The following is a 25,999-nucleotide window of genomic DNA, read 5'->3' as shown; positions in this document are numbered from 1 at the left end:
TGAGCACTGTAAACATCATGTGCATTATTCTGCAGTATATGCTGCACCGGAAACTTCAACAGCAGGCAAGGAGGCGACGGCAGCACGATGATGAGAGTGATGAATACATGGACACAGTTCTCTCAAAGCACTGGCCCTGGCAATTTGAACATCATGGTGCTAATGGGGCAGGTTCATGCTGTGGAACACCATTTCTGAGCCCGGGAAACAAGCACAGACTTGTGGGACCTCATAGTGTTGCAGGTCTGGGATGATTCCCAGTGGTTGTGAAACTTTCGCGTGCGTAAGGGCACTTTCATGGAACTTTGTGACTTGCTTTCTCCTGCCCTGAAGCACAAGAATACCAAGGTGAGAGCAGCCCTCACAGTTCACAAGTGAGTGGCGATAGCCCTCTGGAAGCTTGCAACGCCAGACAGCTATCGGTCACTTGGGAATCAATTTGGAGGGGGCAAATCTACTGTGGGGGCTGCTGTGAACCAAGTAGCCAATGCAATCATTGAGCTGCTGCTATCAAGGATAGTGACTCTGGGAAATGTGCAGGTCATAGTGGATGGCTTTGCTGCAATGGGATTCCGTAACTGTGGTGGGGCGATAGACGGAACGCATATCCCTATCTTGGGACTGGACCACCAAGGTAGCCAGTACATAAACCGAAAGGTATACTTTTCAATGTTGCTGCAAGCACTGGTGGATCACAAGGGACGTTTCACCAACATCAACATGGGATGGTCGGGAAAGGTACACGATGCTCGCATCTTTAGGAACTCTAGTCTATGTGAACGGCTGCAGCAAGGAACTTTCTTCCCTGACCAGAAAATAACCACTGGGGATGTTGAAATGCCTATAGTTATCCTTGGGGACCCAGCCTACTCCATAATGCCATGGCTCATGAAGCTGTACACAGGCACCCTGGACAGTATTCAGGAGCTGTTCAACTATAGGCTGAGCAAGTGCAGAATGGTGGTAGAATGTGCCTTTGGACATTTAAAAGCGCTTTGGCACAGTTTACTGACTCATTAGACTTCAGCTAAACCAATATTCCCATCGTTATTACTGCTTGCTGTGTGCTCTACAATATCTGTGAGAGAAAGGGGGAAACATTTATGGTGGGGTGGGAGGTTGAGGCAAATCGTCTGGCCACTGATTATGCACAGCCAGACACCAGGGCGGTTAGAAGAGTATAGGAGGGCGCGGTGCGCATCAGAGAAGCTTTGAAAACCAGTTTCATGGCTGGCCAGATTACGGTGTCAAAGTTCTGTTTGTTTCTCCTTGATGAAAACCCGCTCCCTTGGTTACACTTCCCTGTAAGCTAACCAGCCTTCCCTCCCTCCTTTGATCTCCGCTTGCAGAGGCAATAAAGTTATTGTTGTTTCAAATTCATGGATTCTTTATTAATTCATCACACAAATGAGGGGATAACTGCCAAGGTAGCCCGGGAGCAGTGGAGGAGGAGGGAAGCACCAGGGTTGGGTGGCGGAGGAGGGAAGGACAAGGCCACACTGCATTTCAAAACTTATTGAATGACAGCTTTCTGTTGCTTGGGCAGTCCTCTGGGGTGGAGTGGTTGGGCAGCTGGAGGCCCCCTTACCATGTTCTTGGGTGTCTGGCTGAGGAGGCTATGGAATTTGGGGAGGAGGGTGTTTGGTTACACAGGGGCTGCAGCAGTGGTCTGTGGTCCTGCTGCCTTTCCTGCACCTCAACAATATGCTAGAGAATATCAGTTTGGTCCTCCAGTAGCCTAAGTATTGCTTCCTTCCTCCTCTCATCACGCTGACGCCACCAATCATCTTGATCCCGCCATCTCTCCTCTTGCTCCCGCCACCTGTCCTCATGTTCATTTTGTGCTTTCCTGCATTCTGACAGTGTCTGCCTCCAGGCATTCTGCTGGGCTCTTTCAGTGTGGGAGGACTGCATGAGCTCAGAGAACATTTCGCCACAAGTGTGTTTTTTTTCACCTTCTAATCTTCGCTAGTCTCTGGGTCAGAGATGATATGGGGAGCACTGAAACATTTGCACCTGTGGGAGGAAAAAAAGGGAGAGTAGTATTTAAAAGATACATTGTAGAGCACAATGGGTAGACTCTTTCACGGTGAACCAAGCTGTTAACATTACATAGCACGTGTGCTTTCTTTACAAGGTCGCATTTTGCATCTTATATTGAGGGCCTGCCAGTTTGGTGTGATTCGGCTTGCAGGCAGACGTGGTAAGCCACAGTCTTTTGGCTTCTTTAACCTTCATAACATGTGGGGATGGTTTCAAACAGCAGCGCCCTCATTTCCCATATCAAGCACCTGTTGGGTTGGCCATTTAAAATGGGTTGGCCATTTAAAAGGAGGGGCCTGCAGTTTTTAGGTTAACGTGCAGCACAAACCCAACTAAAACTCCTCCTCCCCCCACCCACACAATTCTCTGGGATGATCGCTTCACCCCTCCCCCACCCCTCTGTGTGGCTAACAGCGGGGATGATTTCTGTTCAGCCACAGGCAAACAGCCCAGCAGGAACAGCAACCTCTGAATGTCCCCTTAATAAAATTCCCCTATTTCAACCAGGTGACCCTGGGAGTACATCCAGGAGAGCTTCACAGATGTCCCTGGAGGGTTTCTGCTCCATCTCCATACACCTTAACAGACTTTTCCAGTAGCTGTACTGGACGCCAATGCATCCTAAGTCCTCAGGGCAAATTAATCATTGAACACGCTTGCTTTTAAACCATGTATTGTATTTACAAAGGTACACTCACCAGAGGTCCCTTCTCCGCCTTCAAGGTCTGGGAGCCCACCTTGGGTGGGTTGGAAGGGTACTACATCCAGGGTGAAAAACAGTTCCTGGCTGTCAGGGGAAACGTTTTCTCTCCTTGCATGCTGTGTGCTATCTTCAACCTCCTCCTCTTCCTCGTCCCCAAAATCCACATCCCTGTTGCGTGAGAATCCATTGATGGAGTCCACGCACAGGGGTGGGGTAGTTGTAGGGGCTCCCTCTAGAATGGCATGCAGCTCATCATAGAAGCAGTATGTCTGGGGCTCTGACCCGGAGCGGCCGTTTGCCTCTCTGGTTCTTTGGTAGGCTTGCCTCAGCTCCTTCAGTTTCATGTGTCACTGCTGCAGGTCCCTGTTATAGTCTCTGTCCTACATGCCCTTGGAAATTTTTTTCAAATATTTTGGTATTTCATCTTTTGGATTGGAGTTCTGATAGCACGGATTCGTCTCCCCATACAGCGATCAGATCCAGGACCTCCCGGTCGGTCCATGCTGGAGCTCTTTTGTGATTCTGGGACTCCATGGTCACCTGTGCTGATCAGCTCTCCATTCTGGGCAAACAGGAAATGAAATTCAAAAGTTCGCGGGGCTTTTCCTGTCTACCTGGCCAGTGCATCTGAGTTGAGAGTGCTGTCCAGAACGGTCACAATGGAGCACTCTGGGATAGCTCCCGGAGGCCAATACCGTCGAATTGCATCGACACTACCCCAAATTCGACCCAGCAGGGTTGATTTCAGTGCTAATCCCCTCGTTGGGGAGGAGTACAGAAATCAATTTTAAGAGCCCTTTAAGTCGACAAAAATGGCTTTGTCGTGTGGACGGGTGCAGGGTTTAATCTATCTAATGCTGCTAAATTCAACCTAAACTTGTAGTGTAGACCAGGGCTAAGGGAGAACAGGGTTTAAAAAGTCCGTTCCTAAGCCACCAGGGGAGCTAGCAAGCAGGAGCAGAAATTGGAAGTTTTGCAAGGCAGTTCTCCAGGTGAGGAAGGAGAGACTACATGATTCTCAAGGTGAGTTTGTCTGTTCAGTTGCTTGCTTGCCATGTTTTTTCTTGATTAAATATTACAGTGTGGTGTATTGTGGGGGCTGCGTGCTGAGCCTACTGACATGCTAGGCTAGGCTAGATAGCGAGGCTCTCGCCTGCTGTCCTTTGATCCCTAACTCCTTTAGAATTACTTGACAAGCGGGTGGGGGTAACTCAGGGAGAACTGAGATTTTAAAAATCAGGTCCTAAACTACTGGAGGAGTTAGCAAGCAGGAGTTTTGAGGAATGTGAGAGGCAGATACACCTAACAAACATACTCTGAACTTAGACCACTAACACCCCCACCTCCTCCCACAAAAAAACCAACCAAACGGAAAAAACCCTGAAGGCTAAAAGTAATGCAGGCAGTAGTCCAGCATCAGCATGAGAGTGATCTAGTTTATTGCACTGAGTGCAGCATATACGATTACCTGTCTTTTGGGCAGGTGTGTATATGGTGTAAGCAACTCATGGTCCTTAGAGACACAGTATTGGCTCTTGAGACCAGAGTGGGTGAACTGGAGGAGCTAAGGGAGACAGAGATACACAGAGAAGACTTTCACAGACACTATAGATAGGTCTCACCCTTGAATCTGACACGCCTCCATGCTGTAAGGGAGGATGAAAGTCTTGGGGAAGAGGAACATCAAACTGGAGTGGAGGGTAACAAACCCATAGTTGGGACCCTCCTTGCAGATGGTGTCATTGTATCCTCTCACAGTGAGGATACCCCTCCTGGGTCGGGAATCCAAGTTACTAGGAAGAAGAAGGTAATAACAATGGGGGATTAGATTATTAGAAACATAGATAGTTGGGATTGTAATGACTGGGAGAACCTCATAATAAATTGCCTGCTGCAATGGCTGTGGATCTCACAAGTCAGAAGGATGTGCAGTGATGGGGAGGAGCCAGTGGTCATGGCATATGTAGGTACCAATGATGTAGGCAAAGGTAGGAGAGTGATCCTGCAGGTCAAATTTAGGTTGCTAGGTAAGAGATTAAAGACCAGGACCTCTCCATGGTAGCATTCTTTGAAATGCTTCCAGTTCCACCTGCTGGGCCAGGAAAGCAGGCAGAACCGCAGGATCTCAATGTGTGGATAAGACAATGGTGTAGGGAGGAGAGTTTTGAGCTATTAGGAACTAGGGAACCTTTTGGGACAGGAAGAGCTTGTACAGGAAGGATAGGCTCCACCTAAACCAGCTGGCTTGTAACATGAAAAAGATTGTAGAGGATTTTTTAAACTAAAGGCTGGGGAAAAGTTTATGGATGCAAAGGAGTACAAGGTTCAGATGGAGACATCTCTTAGGGATGAATTTATTAAAGGGGGAAATTTATATGCTAGTAAAGAGAATAGGAAGTTGGTAAAGGAGCAAATGAGGACAGTCGAACATGAGAGTTCCATTTAAATGTAACACATAAAGGCAAGCAAGTGAATACTGCCACTGCTTGCATCCGAAGAAGTGGGTATTCACCCACGAAAGCTCATGCTGCAAAACATCTGTTAGTCTATAAGGTGCCACAGGATTCTTTGCTGCTTCTACAGAACCAGACTAACACGGCTACCCCTCTGATACCTGACAAGTGAATACAGTAACTCTTCACTTAAAGTCATTCCGGTTAATGTTGTTTCATTGTTACTTCGCTGATCAATTAGAAAACATGCTCGTTTAAAGTTGTGCAATGCTCCCTTATAATGTCGTTTGGCAGCTGCCTGCTTTGTCCACTGCTTGCAGGAAGAGCAGCCCGTTGGAGCTAGCTGGTGGGGGCTTGGAACCAGGGTGGACCGGCAGCCCCCCATCAGGTCCCTGTTCCCCTAAGTTCCCTGTGCGGCAGCCGCCCAGCAGGCTATCAATTGCCAGCAGTTCAGCTGTCCCTCCCCCCACTGCCATGTGCTGCTCCTGCCCTCTGCCTTGGAGCTGCTCCCAGAGACTGCTGCTTGCAATCCCTCCCCCTGTTCCTGCACTCCGTTTACCCCATCTTCGTAGAACAAGGAGAGGGGGGATGGACATGACAGGGCTCAGGACAGAGGGAGCTTCCTGGCAGCAGCTTCTGTCTCAACTTGCTGAATCTACTTAAAACGCAGGGCCGCCCAGAGGGGGGGGCAAAGGGGGCAATTTGCCCCGGGCCCCGGGCTCCGCAGGGGCCCCCAAGAGAAGAGCGGAGGCTCCCGCCTCTGCCCCTCTCCTGGAGCCTCGGCGCATCAAGCGCCGAACCTCCGGCCGAGCCCCTGAGCCCCGCCCCGATCCGCGTGGTGAGGGGGCGGGGCTGGGAGCTCCAACGGGACCTGAGCCCCGCCCCGCTCAGAGCGGCGTGGGGAGGGGGCGGGGCAGCTGCCTCCGCTCGGCGTGGAGTTCACAGCCCCGCCCCTCACCACGGCTCTGAGCGGGACGGAGCTCAGGCCCCGCCGGTGACGCTTCGGTAAGGGGCAGGGGCCGGCGGGCGGGAAGCCGGGCCGCGGCCGGGGCGGCGGCCGGGGCGGGCGCGGCCGGGAGGCGGGCGGGAAGCCGGGGCGCGGCCGGGAGGCCGGGCTGGGCGGGCGGGAAGCCGGGCGGGGCCGCAGCCGGGAGGCGGGCGGGAGGCGGGAGGCCGGGCCGGGCCGCAGCCGGGAGGCGGGCGCCGCGGCCGGGAGGCGGGCGGGAGAAGCCGGGCGCGGCCGGGAGGCGGGCGGCCGGGGCCGGGAGGCGGGCGGCCGGGGCTGGGGCCGCGGGCGGGAGAAGAAGCGGGACCGCTGCCGCCGCGGCACAGCCCAGTCTTGGCGGCGGGGCCTTCCGTTCGGAACCCGCCGCGAAGTGCCCGAAGACCAGCGGCGGGGGCTCCCGCCGCGGGTCTTCGGGGCACTTTGGCGGCGGTCCCGGAACGGAAGGGCCCCCCGCCGCCGAAGACCCCGGGCCCCCGGAATCCTCTGGGCGGCCCTGTTAAAACGTCAGTGTACTTAGAGTGGGGTCAGCGTACTTAAAGGGGCCTTGTGCATCTCTCTCTCTCTCTCTCTCTCTCTCTCTCTCTCTCTCTCTCTCACACACACACACACACACACACACACACACACACACACACACACACACACACACACACACACACACACACACACACACACACACACACACACAGTCTGTCTCTGTTTGCTATGCTGTCTCCCCTCTCTCCATTCGTGCTGCCTTGTAGAGTGTGAGGCTACATGAATAACAATGGGTTAACCCTTGAGGGCTCAGCTGATTGCTCGTTCATCATTTAGCAGTAAGACATTCCCTGGGAAATACCCTACCCTCTGACTTTACCACCTCAACCAAATTTCGCAATCATCATCGCTGTGTACCAGTATTAAATTGTTTGTTTAAAATTTATACTGTGTGTGTGTGTATATATAATATAGTTTTTTGTCCGGTAAAAACAGTTTCCCTGGAACCTACTCCTCCCCCATTTACATAAATTTTTATGGGGAAATCGGATTTGCTTAACATCGTTTCGCTTAAAGTCGCACTTTTCAGGAACATAACTACAATGTTAAATTACTGTATTGACAAAATGTTCAAGTGCTTATATACAAATGTTAGAAATTTAAATACTAAGATGGATGAACTAGAGAGCCTGGCATTAAATGAGGATATTGATATAATAGGCATCATGGAAACTTAGTGAAATGAGGATAATCAGTGAACGCAATAATTCCAGTGTACATAATATATAGGAATAACAGTAGGTCGTGCTCGTAGGTGAATGTAGTATCCACTTCCGATTTCAAAAAATGTTGTTTCTGCCCCTCCTTTCATAATCAGTATCAGACAAGTTTCATTAAATGGTTTGAGTAGTTTTGTTTTGCATTAGAAGAGAAAAGAGTTAATTGTAATTAGCAAATGCACCCACTTTCTAATAAACATTTGATCAGAATAAAATTGGACTGTGAACATGCAACAGTTAATCTGTATACTCAACTACTCACCACGTTCATTTTGATGTGTCTGTAAATAACTTGTATGATAACTTTAAAGATGTTTTTTTTATGCAGTCTGAAGATGAGTCAAGGCACATGCAAGAGGATGAATCCCAGATGTCTTCTAGAGTCAAGTTTCGTGATTCCATCAAAAAACTCAAGCAAAAGTCACATGTAAGAATCATTTTCCTTAATTACAGTAACCTTTACTTACCTCAGTGGGGCTTGGTGTGGCTGCAGGATTTTCACTGGGTGGAGCAGCTGGCAGGATTGGGATCTTAATTTGAAAAATGCCCTCCCCATTGTCAGGGGGCTTAGGAATGTAATAAACAATTAAAATATGATCATCTTCATAAATACCCATAGCAACTCTGCCAACAAATATTAAAAATAGCCACAAAAATCTCTGATAAAAGAAAACATGAATTGTGAAATCAGAACAATGTGGGCCCAGGGACTGGGTACCAGAGGAGCTCTCGCTTCTTGTTAGACATTTCTCTCATTGATTGACAGCCACAACAATACTCCTACGTATTACATGTGTGGTAACAAAATACTGCTGTTAATTGGGTCACTGGGTATAAATTTTAAAGATTCGTTCTGCCTCTTAGGGGCAGATTTTGACGCTGTGTGCAGGGGCAGGAGAGTGCCACAACTTGTGCTTCTTGAGTGCAGGCACAGGTGGCGTCATATCACTGCCAGCTGTGCTACAGGAGGCAGGACTGGACAATGTCTTTCCACCTTACCCCTTCAGTACTGTCTGGCAGAGTCTGGGGCCTTCAGCATGGGAGATGTAGAAGTCACTTCTCGTTGTGCTCCTCTAAACTCCCTCAGAGGGCATTGTTCCTGCCTGTGATTTCTGTGTGCAAAATATCTCTCGAAACTGCTGTTTGTATGATGGCCCTCTACCTCCCCCTCTACCTTTCACAGCCACAACATAATCCTAGCCTCTGATCATTTCCCAAGTATGTTTGTATTTAAAAAGATGAGCAAGTAAAAACTGAAGCAGTTGATATTTAAAAATCTTACTATAAATGTTTTATTAAGTAGTAGAAATATTAGTGGTAAAAGAGTTTGATATATAAACTGTTTAACAGATGCTTGATTTCATTGTTTTGGTGTTTGTGTGATTTTTGTTTAAATGATTCATAAACATTATTGCTGTTACTCATGAAAGGATAGTTTTAGCTGTTTTACTTGTATGAAAAAATTGTAAACGTGATCTTAAATAAATGATACCTTCTCTCCTTAGGTCCAGACTGATTTTCCTTCTGCTGAAGAAGCATATAATTTTTTTACTTTCAATTTTGATCCTGAACCAGAGAATATAAAGGATGAAACTAAGAGCAAAAAGAAGAGTGAATCAAATCAGGAGGAAGAGGAAGGGGAAGAACAGGAATCTATAGTAAGCCATCAACAAGAACAAACAGAGGATGGAATGGTACAAATCATAGAAACACTTTTTAATATTTTTATCCAGACTTTTTATGCTAACTTTTGCTTATCCATTTAATAAAAGCTGACCTATTTTATAATTTATTTTAAAAACAAAATATTGGGATTACATTTTCAAAATGCTAAGATGAGGTAGAAGTTGATTTCTTTGCCGCTAGTGCTTTTTCTTTAGTAGTGAAGTACTTCTTGCTTAACAATTACATAACAAATAATTGACACTCTTGATGCAGAAGCCTTGTAAGGCTGCATAGCCATATATGAGAAAATAGAGTTTCATAGTAAACTGAACAAATCAGTAGACATTGAATCAGTAGGTGTCAATTTCACCTGAGGCTAATATTGCATGTTTATTAAAGAGACTGAAAAAAAATCATGATAGGCTACTTTTTCAAGACAATATGAAATTAGGATGACAAGACATAAAGGAAAAGTGATTATAGTTGATAATCCATGGTGGTAACTACAAGTCTGATTCTTCCATCCTTTCTCACATTGAGCAGTATCTTCCTCCACAAATTGTCCTATCATTCCCAAGGGATTACTGGCAGACTAGTGTACTACTCAATGTCAGTAAGGGTGGTAGAGTCTGTCTCATTTAACATATTTGTTAGTAAGCTGTACATTTTGTTAAAATGAAATGGAGTTTCTATTTCCAATACTCTAATATATAGTAACTTGCTAACATCGTGAATAAACTGTGATGATATTGATTTTGATTATTCCAGTGTATGAATGTGAATAACTAGCTTTACCCAATACAGTACAGCCTCGCCATAATGCCTTCCATAACAATGAACCTTTGAATATAATGAACCTGGTCCCTGGATCTCACCTTGAGCCCTGTTGCTGTGGCAGGGGCTGACAGCTCCTCCAGCCCCTGCCGCAGCCCCAGGGCTGGAGGAGCTGTTGCCCCCGCATCCCCCATGGTGGTTCTCTTTTGATGTAACGAACCCCTGGCTATAAAGAATAAATGGTTTGGATCCCGAGGGGTTAGTTATAGCAAGGATGTACTGTACAGCATAATTTAAATAAAACCCATTTTTCTGATTGCATGCAAAATTGTAAGATTGATGTCTTCCAGACCAGAATTTCATACTAAATAAAAGAACTAATACATTTTTACATATAAAATATAGGATGAAGAGGACTGCCTTGTTAATGATAGAGAAGATTTATTCATTATAGATCAAATGGCTCGTGATTTTCTAGTAGTAAAACCTGCAGACTACAAAAGCTATTCTGAGCAACTACAGAAGGAAAGAGAAATTTTGTTCACTCCAAGCATCCTAACAGGTATGATATGCATTTTTTTCTTTTGTTGCTAAATTTAACTGTAATATAACATACTCTAACCCAGGGGTCGGCAGCCTTTCAGAAGTGGTGTGCCGAGTCTTCATTTATTCACTCTAATTTAAGGTTTCGTGTGCCAGTAATACATTTTAACATTTTTAGAAGGTCTCTTTCTATAAGTCTATAATATATAACTGAACTACTGTTGTATGTAAAGTAAATAAGGTTTTTAAAATGTTTAAGAAGCTTCATTTAAAATTAAATTAAAATGCAGAGCCCCTCCGGACCGGTGGCCAGGACCCGGGCAGAGTGAGTGCCACTGAAAATCAGCTTGTGTGCCGCCTTTGGCACCCATGCCAGAGGTTGCCTACGCCTGCTCTAACCTCCAATAGCACCTGTTGTCTGAGGGTCTCTGTGGTACTGTAGGTGCAGCCAGAGGAATCTGTGCCCGAGGGGGAGTCTTGAAGCACAGAGACCTAACTAAATTGTCTCATATGTTAGACCAGGGGTAAGCAACCTGTGTCTCTTTGAAAAACTGCCAACCGACTTCAATAGTTTTCCACCTTAGACTTGTTGAGAGGCACGCTAAGCAACCTTAGGCGCTCACTAACTTAGTGGTCATGTTTCCCAAAATCCAGCGCTGAGGCAGGAGCCATTGCCAAGTCCACCCACTGGGCCTGCTAAATCCTCAAAAGCTTTTGCTTCCCAGCCTCATTCTGTGAAGGAGGAGGAAGAAGAAATAGAGCCATCAGTCTCTCAACTCTTCCCAAACCCATTAGCAGTATGTGCTAGCATTGGTATCTGGATCGTTCTCAATGCCAACATCTTTGATGTTGGCATTCTTGAGTTCTCAGTTCTGGGTGCTTTGCATCAGACAGCTTCAGCTTTGCCTCAGTGTTGGCGAGTGTATTCTTGATTTAGTGGAGAAAAGAGACTGATAATTAGATCTGTGCTCCTTATATACACCCCGATATATATACCCGATTGTATAGAAAGGTGAGGTTTGAGGATGTAGTTAGTGTGGGTGTACACTCGCAGTGGGTGCTGCTATTTAGAAAGTTTTGAGTTCATGCCCCAGAGTGCATGAATCAACTATACTGGGAAATAATGCAGGCTATGCCCAAAAATGAACAAACAACATCAAAACACTATCACCAGTAGAATGTTGTTATAAATTTATACTATAGATCTGTCCTTATTATGGAAATAAGAGCTGCTTTGGTTATGTACATAAACAATATTAGTTATTGCCATCAGGCAAATTTCACAGACAACATTTTTAGGGTGTTCCCTTTGCAGCAGCAAAATATCAATGTAGTTTTTAAAAAGCAGTATAGGTCCTTAGAAAGCTGATAAACTATATCTCCAGTTATAAAATATCTTACATATTTGAATATTTGATTGCTCTTTAGTGCCTATGTCTCAGAAGGTGCCTGAAAACATGCAGCCGAGGTACCTAGAAGATGAGGGTCTTTACACAGGAGAAAGGCCCATAGTGTCACTATCTAATCAAAACATTCTAGAGAACAGAATACTGAGACAGGAGCAGGTAAGTCACCACTACATTATTACTCGTGTCTGGTTCAGGTTCTTTTTATGTCACAATCAGGAGTGTCCAAAATTCAGACCCTTTCCTTATGATGTTTATTAATTTTTTATTTTGTTACCCTTCAGGTGAAGCATGAATAATCAGCTTAGCATATGGGCCACATATATTTAAAAAAGCAGTCTGAGAGCAGTATCAGAATTTTTGAAGGTTTTTATCAGAAAGTAAGCATTTTGGGGGGAATTGGCAACAACGGAGTGCTTCAGGCCAGGTACCTCCCACTCAAACTGTATCTTTCAACAGAGAACAAAAATGTGTTTTCTTTGTCTCTGGCAATGTTCTGCGGGTATTAGTGCAATAACGGATTAAATCCAAAATTATCTTAAGAAGGTATTGTTAGGCAATGTTGTTATGCAGACAACACTATACAGGATCTTTTCAGGGGGCAAGACAAAGATGCCACATTTATTATGATAACACAATTTGATTTATGACCAATAACTAATATCTAAACACACACCCACCCTCCAGATGTTCTGCAGCTGCTGTATAGTTACCAGTCCTGAACATAGCTTGAGTTCGTGGCTTGGGATCGTAGCTTGTGGCGGCTAACTGGCCAGGAAAGCCGGGCACAAGGAAGGGCTGGGTTACCCTCCCAAAACCTTCCATCTCACCCATCCTTTTTATAGGCTTTAGTTTGAATCCAGAGTCTATAGGTCTTGGTGTGTCACGCTGCCTCTGGGTTCGGTGTCATTGATCACCCGTCAATTGCAGATGTGACTTTCAGCCTCGGACCTGGCTTTGATCTTCCTTTTATTGTACCTTTGTTCTTTTCTTTTTAGGGTGGACTCTTCTTACTTTGTTAGGGCTGTTGTTTGCATTTTCAGCCATTGGTGTTTGAACTCTATTTCATCAGGACAGGCTGGTGCTGGAGGTTGATTCCATCATCCATACATACCTCATTCACACATTTAACCTAAACTAATAAGATTACAGCAGGGTTTGCAAAAACGAAGGTTGCAGCAAGCTTTTTCAAAATGGAGTAAGCGTTTTAAAATGGGGTTTGAATTACAATATGGCAAACAATGAACAGAAATTACAATATAGACAAATGTAAAAGCAGCAAAGAGTCCTGTGGCACCTTATAGACTAACAGACGTATTGGAGCATGAGCTTTCGTGGGTGAATACCCACTTCGTCAGATGCATGTAGTGGAAATTTCCAGGGGCAGGTATATATATATGCAAGCAAGAAGCAGGCTAGAGATAACGAGATTAGTTCAGTCAGGGAGGATGAGGCCCTCTTCTAGCAGTTGAGATGTGAAAATCAAGGGAGGAGAAACTGCTTTTTGTAGTTGGCTAGCCATTCACAGTCTTTGTTTAATCCTGAGCTGTTGGTGTCAAATTTGCAGATGAACTGAAGCTCAGCAGTTTCTCTTTGAAGTCTGTTCCTGAAGTTTTTTTGCAGCAGGATGGCTACCTTTAAATCTGCTATTGTGTGTCCAGGGAGATTGAAGTGTTCTCCTACAGGTTTTTGTATATTGCCATTCCTAATATCAGAATATGTCTGTTAGTCTATAAGGTGCCACAGGACTCTTTGCTGCTTTTACAGATCCAGACTAACACGGCTACCCCTCGAATATAGACAAGTGTAGTGGATGGAAAACAGTGAACAGAAGTTACAATGTAGGCAAGCGTAATGAATGGTGAACAGAAGTTACAATACTGAAACAGTGCAAGTCTCAGTGATTTAAGCAGAAATTGGATTGACAGTGAAACTTACAAGGGCAACTGGCTGAACAGCTAGTTTGATGAATGAATGTTGTTTCATTCATAAAACTTTACTTATGAAGTTACATTAATAAAGTGAACAATTAAAAACAATTTCATTCATCAGTTCTACAATGTGACCTATCAAATGGAGCTTTGGACTGGGACTTAGAAGTCTTGGCTTCTATTTCCAGCTCTGCTAATAGCCAGCTGGGTGACCTTGAGTAAGTCATGTCACTGCTCTGTATTTCAGTTTCCCATCTGCAAAATGGGGATAATGATAATGAACTCTTTTATAAAGTGCTTTGCTATCTGCTGATGAAGTGTGTTATGGAAGAGCTGGTTATTGTTGTTATTTATTAGAAAAGTAAAGTAAATCAAAAGTGAGCACTATAACATTTAATTTAAGATTTGCATAACATCTTGGTTAGACAGATTAAGACCATCAGAACAGCCATATTGGGTCAGACCAATGGTCCATCTAGCCCAGTATCCTGTCTTCTGACAGTGGCCAATGCCAGGTGCTTCAGCGGGAATGAACAGGTAATCATCGAGTGATGCATCCCCTGTCATCCACTGCCAGCTTCTGGTACTCAAAGGCTAGAGACTCCCAGAGCACGAGATTGGATCCCTGACCATCTTGGCTAATAGCTATTGATGGATCTACCATTACATTTCTTGTAGTTTTAGCGATATCAACAAGCATGCAGTTTGCATCATATGCCTTGTGTACATTAGCATGTTTCCTAAAATGTGCAAGGTTGGGAGATTAAGAAAAATGGTAACATAAGGAGGGTTCAGACAGGATCCTTAGATGTATCGCCTTTGGGTCTGGGGCTTGTCAGTATACTCAGAGTTTTCTGTGTGAATCAGCTAAAACACATGGGGGATGCCACTCACAAGTTACTCATGCTTAAATTGTTTTGCTTGTTTGCTTCCTTAAAAAAAAAGATTTAAAAGCTAAGTGTCTCCAGAAATGTGGGATCTTATTTTCTGGAATAATAGTATAATTGCAAGTCATTCCCATATAAAAATTACAAAAAATGTTATCTCACTTTATTATTCATAGGGAAAAAGGTGGTTTGGAGACGATGGCAAACTCTTAGCATTGCCTAGTCCAATTAAACAATCTTCTACGAGACCGCCAATATTTTCATTGGAGGAAGGCATAGAACCAGAACTTGAAACATTGTATAGAAAGGTAGGTTGCATTTCATATATGTCGTTACTGTGACACCATTTAGTATTGGTTACTATACTCTCAGGAATCCTTAATTATGAAATTTTATGACCAATTCAAGGATTTGTCTACAATGGGTGTCTTACGCTGTTATGGCTAGACCAGTCCAAACCCCTAAATGTGGTGTCCTCATGTAAAAAGTGACTTGCACTGGGTTAAGCTGTATCAGTTCAGGTGTCTTTTTACATTGGTGCAGCACATCTAGCCTAGGAGTTTGCACAGTGAAGCTGCATTGGTGTTGCTACACTTGTGCAAAGAAAAGAATAATCTAGTGTGGGCAGATTCAAACAGGCTCCGTTTCACTTCAGTGACTCTATTTCTGAAACCTTTCTTAAAGCTTTCTTTCCTTCTTTGGAGAAACCATGATACATTAGCATACAATAAGGCTTCCACTTTTGTGAGATGAGAATTCTTCCAGCTGCTGCTGCGATACCAGTCTGAAAGTTGCTCATCAACTGGCCCTAGTGACAATTACAAACACATAATTCTCCATCAAATCCAGTTCCACAGGTCTATTAATGGGCCTGCAATGCAGAAAGAGGCAAAACTAACTCTGCACTTCATTGGCAGGGAAGGACTAACCATACTCATCTGGAGATGCTTTCCAGCCTCTGTTCTGCCTCCACAGTGCAAGCATGTTCGCTAGGGGTAAAATTGCAAAAATACCTAATTCCCATTTTCAAAAATAACTTAGGCCCTTAGGAGTGTAAGTCCTGCTGAATTTTGGTGAGACATAGGCTCATATATGTCCAAGTCACTTTTGACAATGGGACTTCAGCTCCAAAGTCACTTATGGCCTTTTGAAAATTTTACCCAATATCTCTCCTGCTGCAGAGCTGAAACAAAGGCAAACCAAAGAAAATCAAATTAAAAAAAGAAAAATGTAAGAAAACCTGGGCTCTTATCCTCTACAATCCCTGAATTGATTTCAGATTTGATTCTCTGCCCAAAAGGGGAGCATCACCAGTGTATTATTCCTTCCTGAGGGACTCTGTCTGGTAAGAACAGCTATATAAGATGGTGAATAAGCTTGTTGAGAAGACAAAGCATATGCTCATCTGGTTCTGCGCTGGAGCCCCTTGTTGAGTACTTCAAGTGCACGTAGGCAAGCTGTGTCAACTTTTGTCAGGAAGTAGCAAGGGCATAATGATTGGCCAGGCCAGAGGTTCCCTTGGTCCCTCTCACCATGCCTGGAGAGGAGCAGTGCAGCAACTGAAGTCCTCTTGGCTCTGACAGAGAGCCTGCAAGCTGCACTCCATCACCACCCACCCTAGTTGTGATGGTACTTGTACGTGGAATATTTGATTAGCCATCCCAGCATCAGGCTCTTAAGAAGAGATCAGCTGAGGCCAGTAATGAGCGCGTTGTGCTCTTCCAGTCCTGGTTGCAGTTGCTTTACTGTGAAGAATATCTGATCAGCCACTCCTGCCTCCCTTTGGGCTGTGGAGGGCTGTTGCGAAGCAGCTGAATTCCCTAGAAGACATTGTAGACAGTGGGAGGGGGATGCAAGATCCAAAACACTGTCCCTAATATCCTTTCCCCTTGAACTCAAATCACAGATCTCACTGGGCCTGACTAACATGAGTATTCCCCTGCAGCATTATGGGGAAGCAAAGTGGCCTTTTTACCTCTCCTGGTCATACCAGTATAACTAGAGGGAAAGCCACTTCTCCAGAAGAAAGCAGAGCACACCCCAAACCAACTGACCAGGAAGAGATTTGGTGGGTTTTCCTGCTCCCAATTCCAGCTTCTCCATATGGCTCCTTCAGTGCCCAGTCTGAGCAAAATCTCCAGTTCAGAGTCAGACTAATTCACTTTGCAGGCTGCTGGCTATTTGGCATCTCAAGCGTTCATCCTTGAACTCAAAGAGAATTCCTTGGTGCTTCCTCTTCCTGCCTGAAGCTATTCCTCCTCCCAAAGAGAAGCTGCCAAGGACTTAATGTTGGCCACATCAAGTTGTTTAGGAAATCTAAGGCCCTCTTTGTGTTATGTCACTCAACATCAAAAGGGTAGAAGCCTGTATCAAGATGGATCCTTTTGGAGGCCCACAGGGTAAGGCCTGCCTCTTCCCTCTAATATCTGGGCTCATTTCCTAAGTCATGGCAGCTTCCTGGGCTGAAAATTCCTTAGGGGAAATGTCTAAAGCAGCCAATTGGTTTTCCCTGCGTATGTTCACTGAGATCCATATACTGGTTCTGTGGACCTGAATTTGATGGCAAATAGCTAAGGCCCTACTTGAATTGTGGGATGATTGTCAAAAAAATGCGGCTAAGTTGCAGACAAGCCATGGAAAATTGCAGAAAAGTAATAATGGACCTTATTTGTGGCAATAAAGTCTATTATTATTATTATTATTATTTTCTGCTCTTGGCCGCCCGGGGCTAAGAGTGGAGGCTCTTGCTGCTGGGCACCTGGGACTAACAGCGGGAACATGGTGCTGATAGCAGGGGCACCCACTGTCAGCTGCCCAGGGCTGAGAATGGGGAGTTCCCGCTGTTGGCCAGCTGGGGCTGAGAGCTGGGGCTGACAGTGGGAACACGGGGCTGATAGCAGGGGGTCCCACCATCAGCCACCCTGGGCTGAGAGTGGGGGTTCCCGCTGTTGGCCGCCCGGGGCTGAGAGCTGGGGGCTAGGGCTGACAACAGGAACATGGGGCTCCCACTGTCAGCCCTGCGCCCAGAAGGGCTTGCATGTCAATATAGTGGTAGAAGCCTAACATTGCGGAATCTGCAATATCACAAATTAAGTAGGGCCTTACAAATAGGAGAATTTTTCTTGCTGGCTGAAAATTTCCTTTTTTCAAGAATCCAGATCCACAGATTCAATCTATCCTAGGTTGATTGAGATGCAAATGAGTTGTATTCATATGTTTCTATTTAACTAGTTTGGCTGTGCCTATTTGCTGTGCACTGGGTTTATTAGTGTTCTCAAGTATTGTTTTCCTAGGCAATACTTATCATGTAACTTTTAGTCAAGAGTAATTGAAGTTATTGAGCAGGACATTTGGGGGAGAGGGATAGCTCAGTGGTTTGAGCATTGGCCTGCTAAACCCAGGGTTGTGAGCTCAATCCTTGAGGGGGTCAATTAGGGATCTGGGGCAAAAATCAGTACTTGGTCCTGCTAGTGAAGGCAGGGGACTGGACTCAATGACCTTTCAAGGTCCCTTCCAGTTCTAGGAGATTGGTATATCTCCAATTATTACCTTTATTGGACATTCAGGTGAGTTTGCCATTGATGGACAGATCCGGTTCTTTTTTTTTTTTTTTTTTAAACAGTGTAGTGTAAAAGATCTGTTGGTAGGTCTGTGGAGCTGGATTCTTAAAGCAAGGAATTTTTTGATTAAACAAGATACATTTTTCTGTTCTAAAAACTCAGGTACAGGCACGTTATGATTAGGTATAGACAAGTGGGTTATTGCCTGTCGCAGGACCATTTTTACAAGCTCTAATGCACAAGTCAGAATAGTCTTAAATATTTCACTCTTTTATTTTCTTCATTTCAGGCAATGAAACCTATGCATGCCAACCAATATATTGTTGGATCTGGGGACTCTCAGGGACAGTTTCAACTGGACATTGATATTTCTGGGTTAATATTCACCCATCATCCCTGTTTTAGCCGTGAACATGTTCTGGCAGCCAAATTGGCTCAGTTGTATGATCAATATCTAGCAAGAAGACAGCAAAACCTTACCAAACTCCTTACAGATAAGGTATTTTCATTGTATGCTCAAGTGTGTTGAGATAATAGCTAGTTTAAGGTTAAAACTGAATTTGAGTCTTCAAAATGTAGCAATGTAACTTCTAGCTTTGTGCCATGAATAATATATTTTGTTGAAAATAATCCTGTTTTTCTATAAAGTTTTAACCCCACCCCCAAATATTTGTTCTTTAACATCAGATCAAATGAATTTCAATTGAAAGCTGATTAAAATGTGTCCAACAGCATAGTGAAACATTACTCCATGTTCAGTGCAGACCTACCTGTTCGTTTATTTAAAATAGGATCTCTAAAGGGATCTGAGATACAAGTCAGTATAATTGTTTTAATACAATAGAATTTACATAGCATCCTTTATACAGAGTATCAAAAATGTTTTGCAGTGAATGGTAGATATGGCTTTACCGAGTTGTGTACAGTGACTCAGACAGGCAGAAAGGGAAAAACAGCATACAAAGATGGAGAAAGGTGAGTGAAGCTTAGTCTCAGTTCTAGGTGAAAAGGAATACAATTATTATTTGTTTCCATTGTATTGACATTAATTCCTTACCTTGACATTTTTAAGGAAAACAGTCATGTTTATAAATACTTGGTTCCATTAAAATAAAATTCTAGTTTCCAGCCTTATATCTGTGCTAAATATTCTGATTTTATTTATATATTGTCACACTTAATATATTTCTCACCAAAACCTGGTGGTGTAATAAATGAAGACATTGGGGTATGAGAAGTTATTCCAGGCATGAGAATGAGAAAATTTAAGATCAAGCATGAGAAATTTAAGGCACAGGATCATGATTTGAGAAAGTTACAATCAACTGAAAATAGGAATTGCTTGTCCCATTCTTGTTTAGTACTGTATCTGAAATTATCAAACTGAGGCTTACTGTAGTTTTACGTCTGTTTCACCCATTGTGAGACGATGATGTAGAGAGGAGGGGTTTAGATTTATTAGGAACTGGGGAAACTTTTGGGATACGGGGAGCCTATACAGGAAGGATGGGTTCCACCTAAACCAAAGTGGAACCAGACTGCTGGCACTTAACATTAAAAAGGTTGCAGAGCAGTTTTTAAACTAAGAGATGGGGGAAAGCCGATTGCTGTAGAGGAGCATGTGGATTGGACAGAGACTTCTCTTAGACGAGAGTCTATTGATAGAGATTCTCTAGGTTTTAGTCAGGAGGAGAGGATGGGAGAGGATAAAGTATGAGTCAGATCAGAAACATTCACATAAAAAAGAATCTGACACATCAGAAAAGGGCAGACAGACAACCAGTGACAATTTTTTAAAGTGCTTGTACGCAAATGCTAGAAGTCTAAATAATAAGATGGGTGAACTAGAGTGCCTCGTGTTAAAGGAGGATATTGATATAATAGGCATCACAGAAACCTGGTGGAGTGAGACTAGTCAATGGGACACAATCATTCCGGGGTACAAAATTTCGGAAGGATAGAAGAAGTCATGCGGGGGTGGGGGAGGAGTGGGGGGAGGAGGAGAAGGAGGAGGAGGAGTGGCACAATATATGAAAGAAAATGTAGAATCAAATGAAGTAAAAATCTTAAATGAATCCACATGTTCCATAGAATCTCCATGGATAGTAATTCCATGCTCTAATAAGACTATAACAGTAAGGATCTATTATCGACCACCTGACCAGGACAGTGATAGTGACTATGAAATGCTAAGGGAGATTAGAGAGGCTATCAGAATTAAGAACTCAATAACAGTGGGGGATTTCAATTATTCCCATATTGACTGGATACATGTCACCTCAGGACGAAATGCAGAGACAAAATTTCTCGATACTTTAAATGACTGCTTCTTGGAGCAGCTGGTACAGGAATCCACAAGAGGAGAGGCAACTCTCGATTTAGTCCTGAGTGGAGCGCAGGAGCTGGTCCAAGCGGTAACTATAACAGGACCACTTGGAAATAGTGACCATAATATAACAACATTTAACATCCCGGTGGTGGGAAGAACATCTCAACAGCCCAACACTGTGGCATTTAATTTCAAAAAGGGGAACTATGCAAAAATGGGGGGGTTAGTTAAACAGAAATTAAAAGGTACAGTGACTAAAGTGAAATCCCTGCAAGCTGCATGGATGCTTTTTAAAGACACCATAATAGAGGCCCAACTTAAATGTATACCCCACATTAAGAAACACAGTAAAAGAACTAAAAAAGAGCCACCGTGGCTTAACAACCGTGTAAAAAAAGCAGTGAGAGATAAAAAGGCATCTTTTAAAAAGTGGAAGTCAAATCCTAGTGATATATAAATAGAAAGGAGCATAAACACTGTCAAATTAAGTGTAAAAATGTAATAAGAAAAGCCAAAAAGGAGTTTGAAGGACAGCTAGCCAAAACCTCCAAAGGTAATAACAAAATGTTTTTAAGTACATCAGAAGCAGGAAGCCTGCTAAACAACCAATGGGGCCCCTGGACGATGGAGAGACAAAAGGAGCACTTAAAGATGATAAAGTCATTGCGGAGAAACTAAATGAATTCTTTGCTTCAGTCTTCACGGCTGAGGATGTTAGGGAGATTCCCAAACCTGAGCTGGCTTTTCTAGGTGACAAATCTGAGGAATTGTCACAGATTAAAGTGTCACTAGAAGAATTTTTGGAATTAATTGATAAACTTAACAATGACAAGTCACCGGGACCAGGTGGCATTCATCCAAGTGTTCCGAAAGAACTCAAATGTGAAATTGCGGAACTATTAACTATGGTTTGTAACCTGTCCTTTAAATCAGCTTCTGTACCCAATGACTGGAAGATAGCTAATGTAACACTGATATTTAAAAAGGGCTCAAGAGGTGATCCTGGCAGTTACAGACTGGTAAGTCTAACATCAGTACCGGGCAAATTAGTTGAAACAGTAGTAAAGAATAAAATTGTCAGACACATAGAAGAACATAAATTGTTGGGCAAAAGTCAACATGGTTTCTGTAAAGGGAAATCATGTTTTACTAATCTATTAGAGTTCTTTGAAGGGGTCAACAAACATGTGGACAAGGGGGATCCAGTGGACATAGTGTACTTAGATTTCTAGAAAGCCTTTGACAAGGTCCCTCACCAAAGGCTCTTATGTAAATTAAGTTATTGTGGGATAAGAGGGAAGATCCTTTCACGGACTGAGAACTGGTAAAAAGACCGGGACAAAGGATAGGAATAAATGGTAAATTTTCAGAATGGAGAGGGGTAACTAGTTGTGTTCCCCATGGGTCAGTCCTAGGACCAATCCTATTCAACTTATTCATAAGTGATCTGGAGAAAGGGGTAAACAGTGAGGTAGCAAAGTTTGCAGGCGATACTAAACTGCTCAAGATAGTTAAGACCAAAGCAGATTGTGAAGAACTTCAAAAAGATCTCACAAAACTAAGTGATTGGGCAACAAAATGGCAAATGAAATTTAATGTGGATAAATGTAAAGTAATGCACATTGGAAAAAATAACCCCACCTATACATACAATAAGATGGGGGCTAATTTAGCTAGAACTAATCAGGAAAGAGATCTTGGAGTCATTGTGGATAGTTCTCTGAAGATGTCCACGCAGCGTGTAGCGACAGTCAAAAAAGCAAACAGGCTATTAGGAATCATTAAAAGGGGGATAGAGAATAAGACGGAAAATATCTTATTGCCCTTATATAAATCCATAGTACGCCCACATCTTGAATATTGCATACAGATGTGGTTTCTTCATCTCAAAAAAGATATACTGGCATTAGAAAAGGTTCAGAGAAGGGCAACTAAAATGATTAGGGGTTTGGAACGGGTCCCATATGAGGAGAGATTAAAGAGGCTAGGACTTCTCAGCTTGGAAAAGAGGAAACTAAGGGGGGATATGATAGAGGTATATAAAATCATGAGTGGTGTGGAGAAAGTGAATAAGGAAAAGTTATTTACTTGTTCCCATAATATAAGAACTAGGGGCCACCAAATGAAATTAATGGGCAGCAGGTTTAAAACAAATAAAAGGAAGTTCTTCACACAGTGCACAGTAAACCTGTGGAACTCCTTGCCTGAGGAGGATGTGAAGGCTAGGATGATACCAGGGTTTAAAAGAGAACTAGATAAATTGATGGAGGCTAAGTCCACTAATGGCTATTAGCCAGGATGGGTAAGGAATGGTGTCCCTAGCCTCTGTTTGTCATAGGGTGGAGATGGATGGCAGGAGAGAGATCACTTGATCATTACCTGTTAGGTTCACTCCTTCTGGGGCACCTGGCATTGGCCACTGTCAGTAGATAGGATACTGGGCTGGATGGACCTTTGGTCTGACTCAGTATGGCCATTCTTATGTTCTTATTGTCAAGATTAGGGTGAAAGAAAACACCAGAAAGAAATACTTTATTTGAGAGGAAGAGTCTTGTAGTTAAGGCACTAGATGGGGACTCAGATTTAGTTCAGCCTACCTGAGTGACATCGATTAAGTCATTTAATCTCACTATGCCTCAGATTCCTATCTGTAAAATATAGGTAACAATAATTCCGTATCCTCTCTGGATGTTGTGAAGAAAAATTTTTGTGAGATGCTTAGATACCAGCACGATGGAGGGAAGGTAAATAGATATACTCAGCAGAAATGCAAAAGTATTTGGTTAGATTTTTCATAGTGTGTTTATTTACCACATTGATATATTTAGCCTTTTTTGCTATTTAAAGTTTGCTTTGCTTTCAGCTGAGTAGTGATCATAGAACATTTTGTCCATCAAGGCGATGTACTGTAGACAAAATGTTTACAAGCAGCTAAGTGCTTGTTTCATTAGTCTATAGATAAGTAGAAGTGATCCTCTTCAATATTTGTTTGCAGTTCCATTGCCCTTGTTTCAAGTTCACTCCTGTCATGACTGTTGAACCATGAATACTAATCTATGAGGTTTCTGTAGTTTTTGATTTCACTCATGAATCTCTGAAATCATCATTTGAGGAGATACAAAGTGGGTACAGAAACTAAATCCTTCATCTGTTTCCAATTACCTTGTTGGAGTAGCAGTTTCCTGTCATTTAGTGGCTAACTGGTTCATTTCAGGTTACATGGTGCGCAGTACAGTTTCCTCCATAAATTTTGAAACTATCTATGAATTGTTGGTTTGTTTTTGCCTTTTGTTTAAGCTGCATGCTCTGAGGAATGCTGTACAGAGTAGTTTGGACAACAGTGGAACCAATGTCCCAAATCCTGTAGCACAACAGAGCGTAACTGAATATAAATTTGTAATCAGGTAGGTACAGATTCATTAGATCACTTTTTTCAGAATTTTATTCCCTTTTTCTTTATTTCTGCACTTGTACAGAACTATAAAACCATGCCAAACTTGACACTTTATGGTAAAGTATTATGCATGTGAAATAAACAGCCCAGGTTACGAATAAAGAAATATGTATACAAAATCAGATTGTGCAGTGTTTCAGATTACATTCCAAAAAACATTTTAATTTTATGTTTTTTTTTACTGGTTGATGAATAACCAGAAATTTATATAGAGCACCAGACAGCCATATACATTTAACTTGATTAATAAATGTATATGAAGTTTCAAAGTGATACAAATTTAATGTACATGTTGTATGCCCTTCTTCCGAGGATTCCATTGTCTTGTTGAAATTAGTAGTCCTGGAAACCCAAGCAATGAAATTATTATTCTGCTGTTTTTTCACTGTTAACTTTACTGTGTTCTTGTAAAAAATTAATAGCCACAAACAACAGACACTACAGTTGTTAGCTACACTACAACTATGCAATATGGGGCATTCAGATTTCTCCACTTGGAGAATCTCAGTTTATAACAGTAAGGGTGAATTCTTGGCCCCATTGAAGTCAGTGGGGGTTTTACTCCAAGGATTTTTCTTCTTGGTAGGCCAAATACTAGAGAGCAATTTAATTACAAACATAATCAAGTATGATTCCAGCCAACAGAGGCTGTTGTTACATGTAGTCAGTACATTACATCCCTATGGGGTAAAGCTCATTGTCAAGCATATGAGGTTTCTAAGAGCCTAAACCCAAGTCAGAAACTAATTGGTATTAGATCATACAGGACTCATAGACATAAGCTAAACTGCACTAAATTCTTGTAATGTTCACTCTTAATTGCCTTTGGTGGTGAATATGGTAAGGTGTGAGGGAAATATGCACTGATGTCACTAGTGCTTTGTTGAGAAAAAAGAAAACTTCAGTCTACAGGCCTGTCAATTTGGCATTTTTCATGTGGAGTCAAATAAGCTATCACTTTTCATGTGTACTAAACTATTTTTTCCCCCAAATTGTACGCTTTTGTGGGGACTTGGGTTAATTTTAGATGTAATTGGTTTCAGTCTCCAATCTATTACAAGCAAAATTTACATAATTTTTATTTAGCTTGTGATAATACAAAGTTAAATGGTAAATTTTCCTTCTGCTTGTTGTAAAGAATGATTTTTAAAACGTGTTAGTGAAATTTGTGCATGTTTTATTGCTCCTAAAGGAACAACGTATTTCTGGAAAAAGTTTTGGAACATTTTTGGTTTTCTGACAGAATTGTCAACATCTGAGCAGTATCTGTCATCAGTTGGGAACAGCTGTTATTCCCTCCTGTTTGGCCTAATTGTGGCAAATTAAATTTTAATTCAATTCAAAAGGGGGATTTTATCTTACATAGTTGGAGTCATTGCTAACTAAAGGCCCCATTCAGCACTCCCATCAGAACTTCTGGGCCTTAAGAATTTATATACATTTTTAGTTTTGAATCAGTGACGCTCTCTGCAGATGTAAGAGCCTGCCTGCATGGAGCTCATAGCAGGACTGAAGCTTATGCCCTGATCTAGCATAAGAGTGCACCCTTCTACCCACACAGAATCCTATTGAAGTCATTGAAGCTGCATTTGAGCACAGGGGTGCACTTGCATGCAGTGAATAGCAAGATTAATCCTTAGTGACTATTCTGCAGGTAGAAAAAAATGCCTGCTGACTATGAAAGGGAAACCTTAGACTATCAACATGGTTGTGTAATCCTCAGGTCTAGTTTAGATGCTAAAGTCTCTTAAATTATACTCCTTTAATTAAAATATTTAATGCTATAGTTTTAATTACCTAATACTTAGGTCACAATAAAAGATTCTTAGGATTTCTGAACCTACTGAATACATTAACAGAAGAAGAGAGAGCACCATGGTCACCATTAAATAGTTAACATTTGCCAACGGTACCATACTATTGTACCTGAGAGATTACAGTATTTCCCACTACTTATAATTAAGACTTAATGATGGTATCCTAAATATC

The 25,999-nt window shown here is 42.9% G+C and overlaps 1 protein-coding gene across 4 annotated transcripts in view; it reads left to right on the top strand.

The window, feature by feature from the left end:
* CC2D2A (coiled-coil and C2 domain containing 2A) overlaps positions 1-25,999 on the top strand; it is a 147,722-nt gene that overhangs the window by 23,386 nt on the left and 98,337 nt on the right. For 3 of the 4 annotated variants that reach the window (XR_005599228.1, XR_005599229.1, XM_039541048.1), the window contains exons 7-13: positions 7,790-7,888; positions 8,967-9,155; positions 10,306-10,462; positions 11,872-12,008; positions 14,844-14,975; positions 18,517-18,726; positions 23,854-23,960. Coding sequence is in view for 2 of the 4 variants with exons in the window: in XM_039541048.1 (XP_039396982.1) it covers positions 7,790-7,888; positions 8,967-9,155; positions 10,306-10,462; positions 11,872-12,008; positions 14,844-14,975; positions 18,517-18,726; positions 23,854-23,960 (1,031 nt within the window). In the remaining 2 variants the exon portion in view is untranslated. The remainder of the gene's footprint in view (positions 1-7,789; positions 7,889-8,966; positions 9,156-10,305; positions 10,463-11,871; positions 12,009-14,843; positions 14,976-18,516; positions 18,727-23,853; positions 23,961-25,999) is intronic. The other variant, XM_039541049.1, reaches the window with a different exon arrangement.

Source organism: Mauremys reevesii, linkage group 5 (genome assembly GCF_016161935.1).
Source record: "Mauremys reevesii isolate NIE-2019 linkage group 5, ASM1616193v1, whole genome shotgun sequence".
NCBI lineage: Eukaryota > Metazoa > Chordata > Testudines > Geoemydidae > Mauremys > Mauremys reevesii.
Note: the sequence above shows the minus strand (reverse complement) of the source record. Positions and strands in the feature narration are given on the sequence as shown.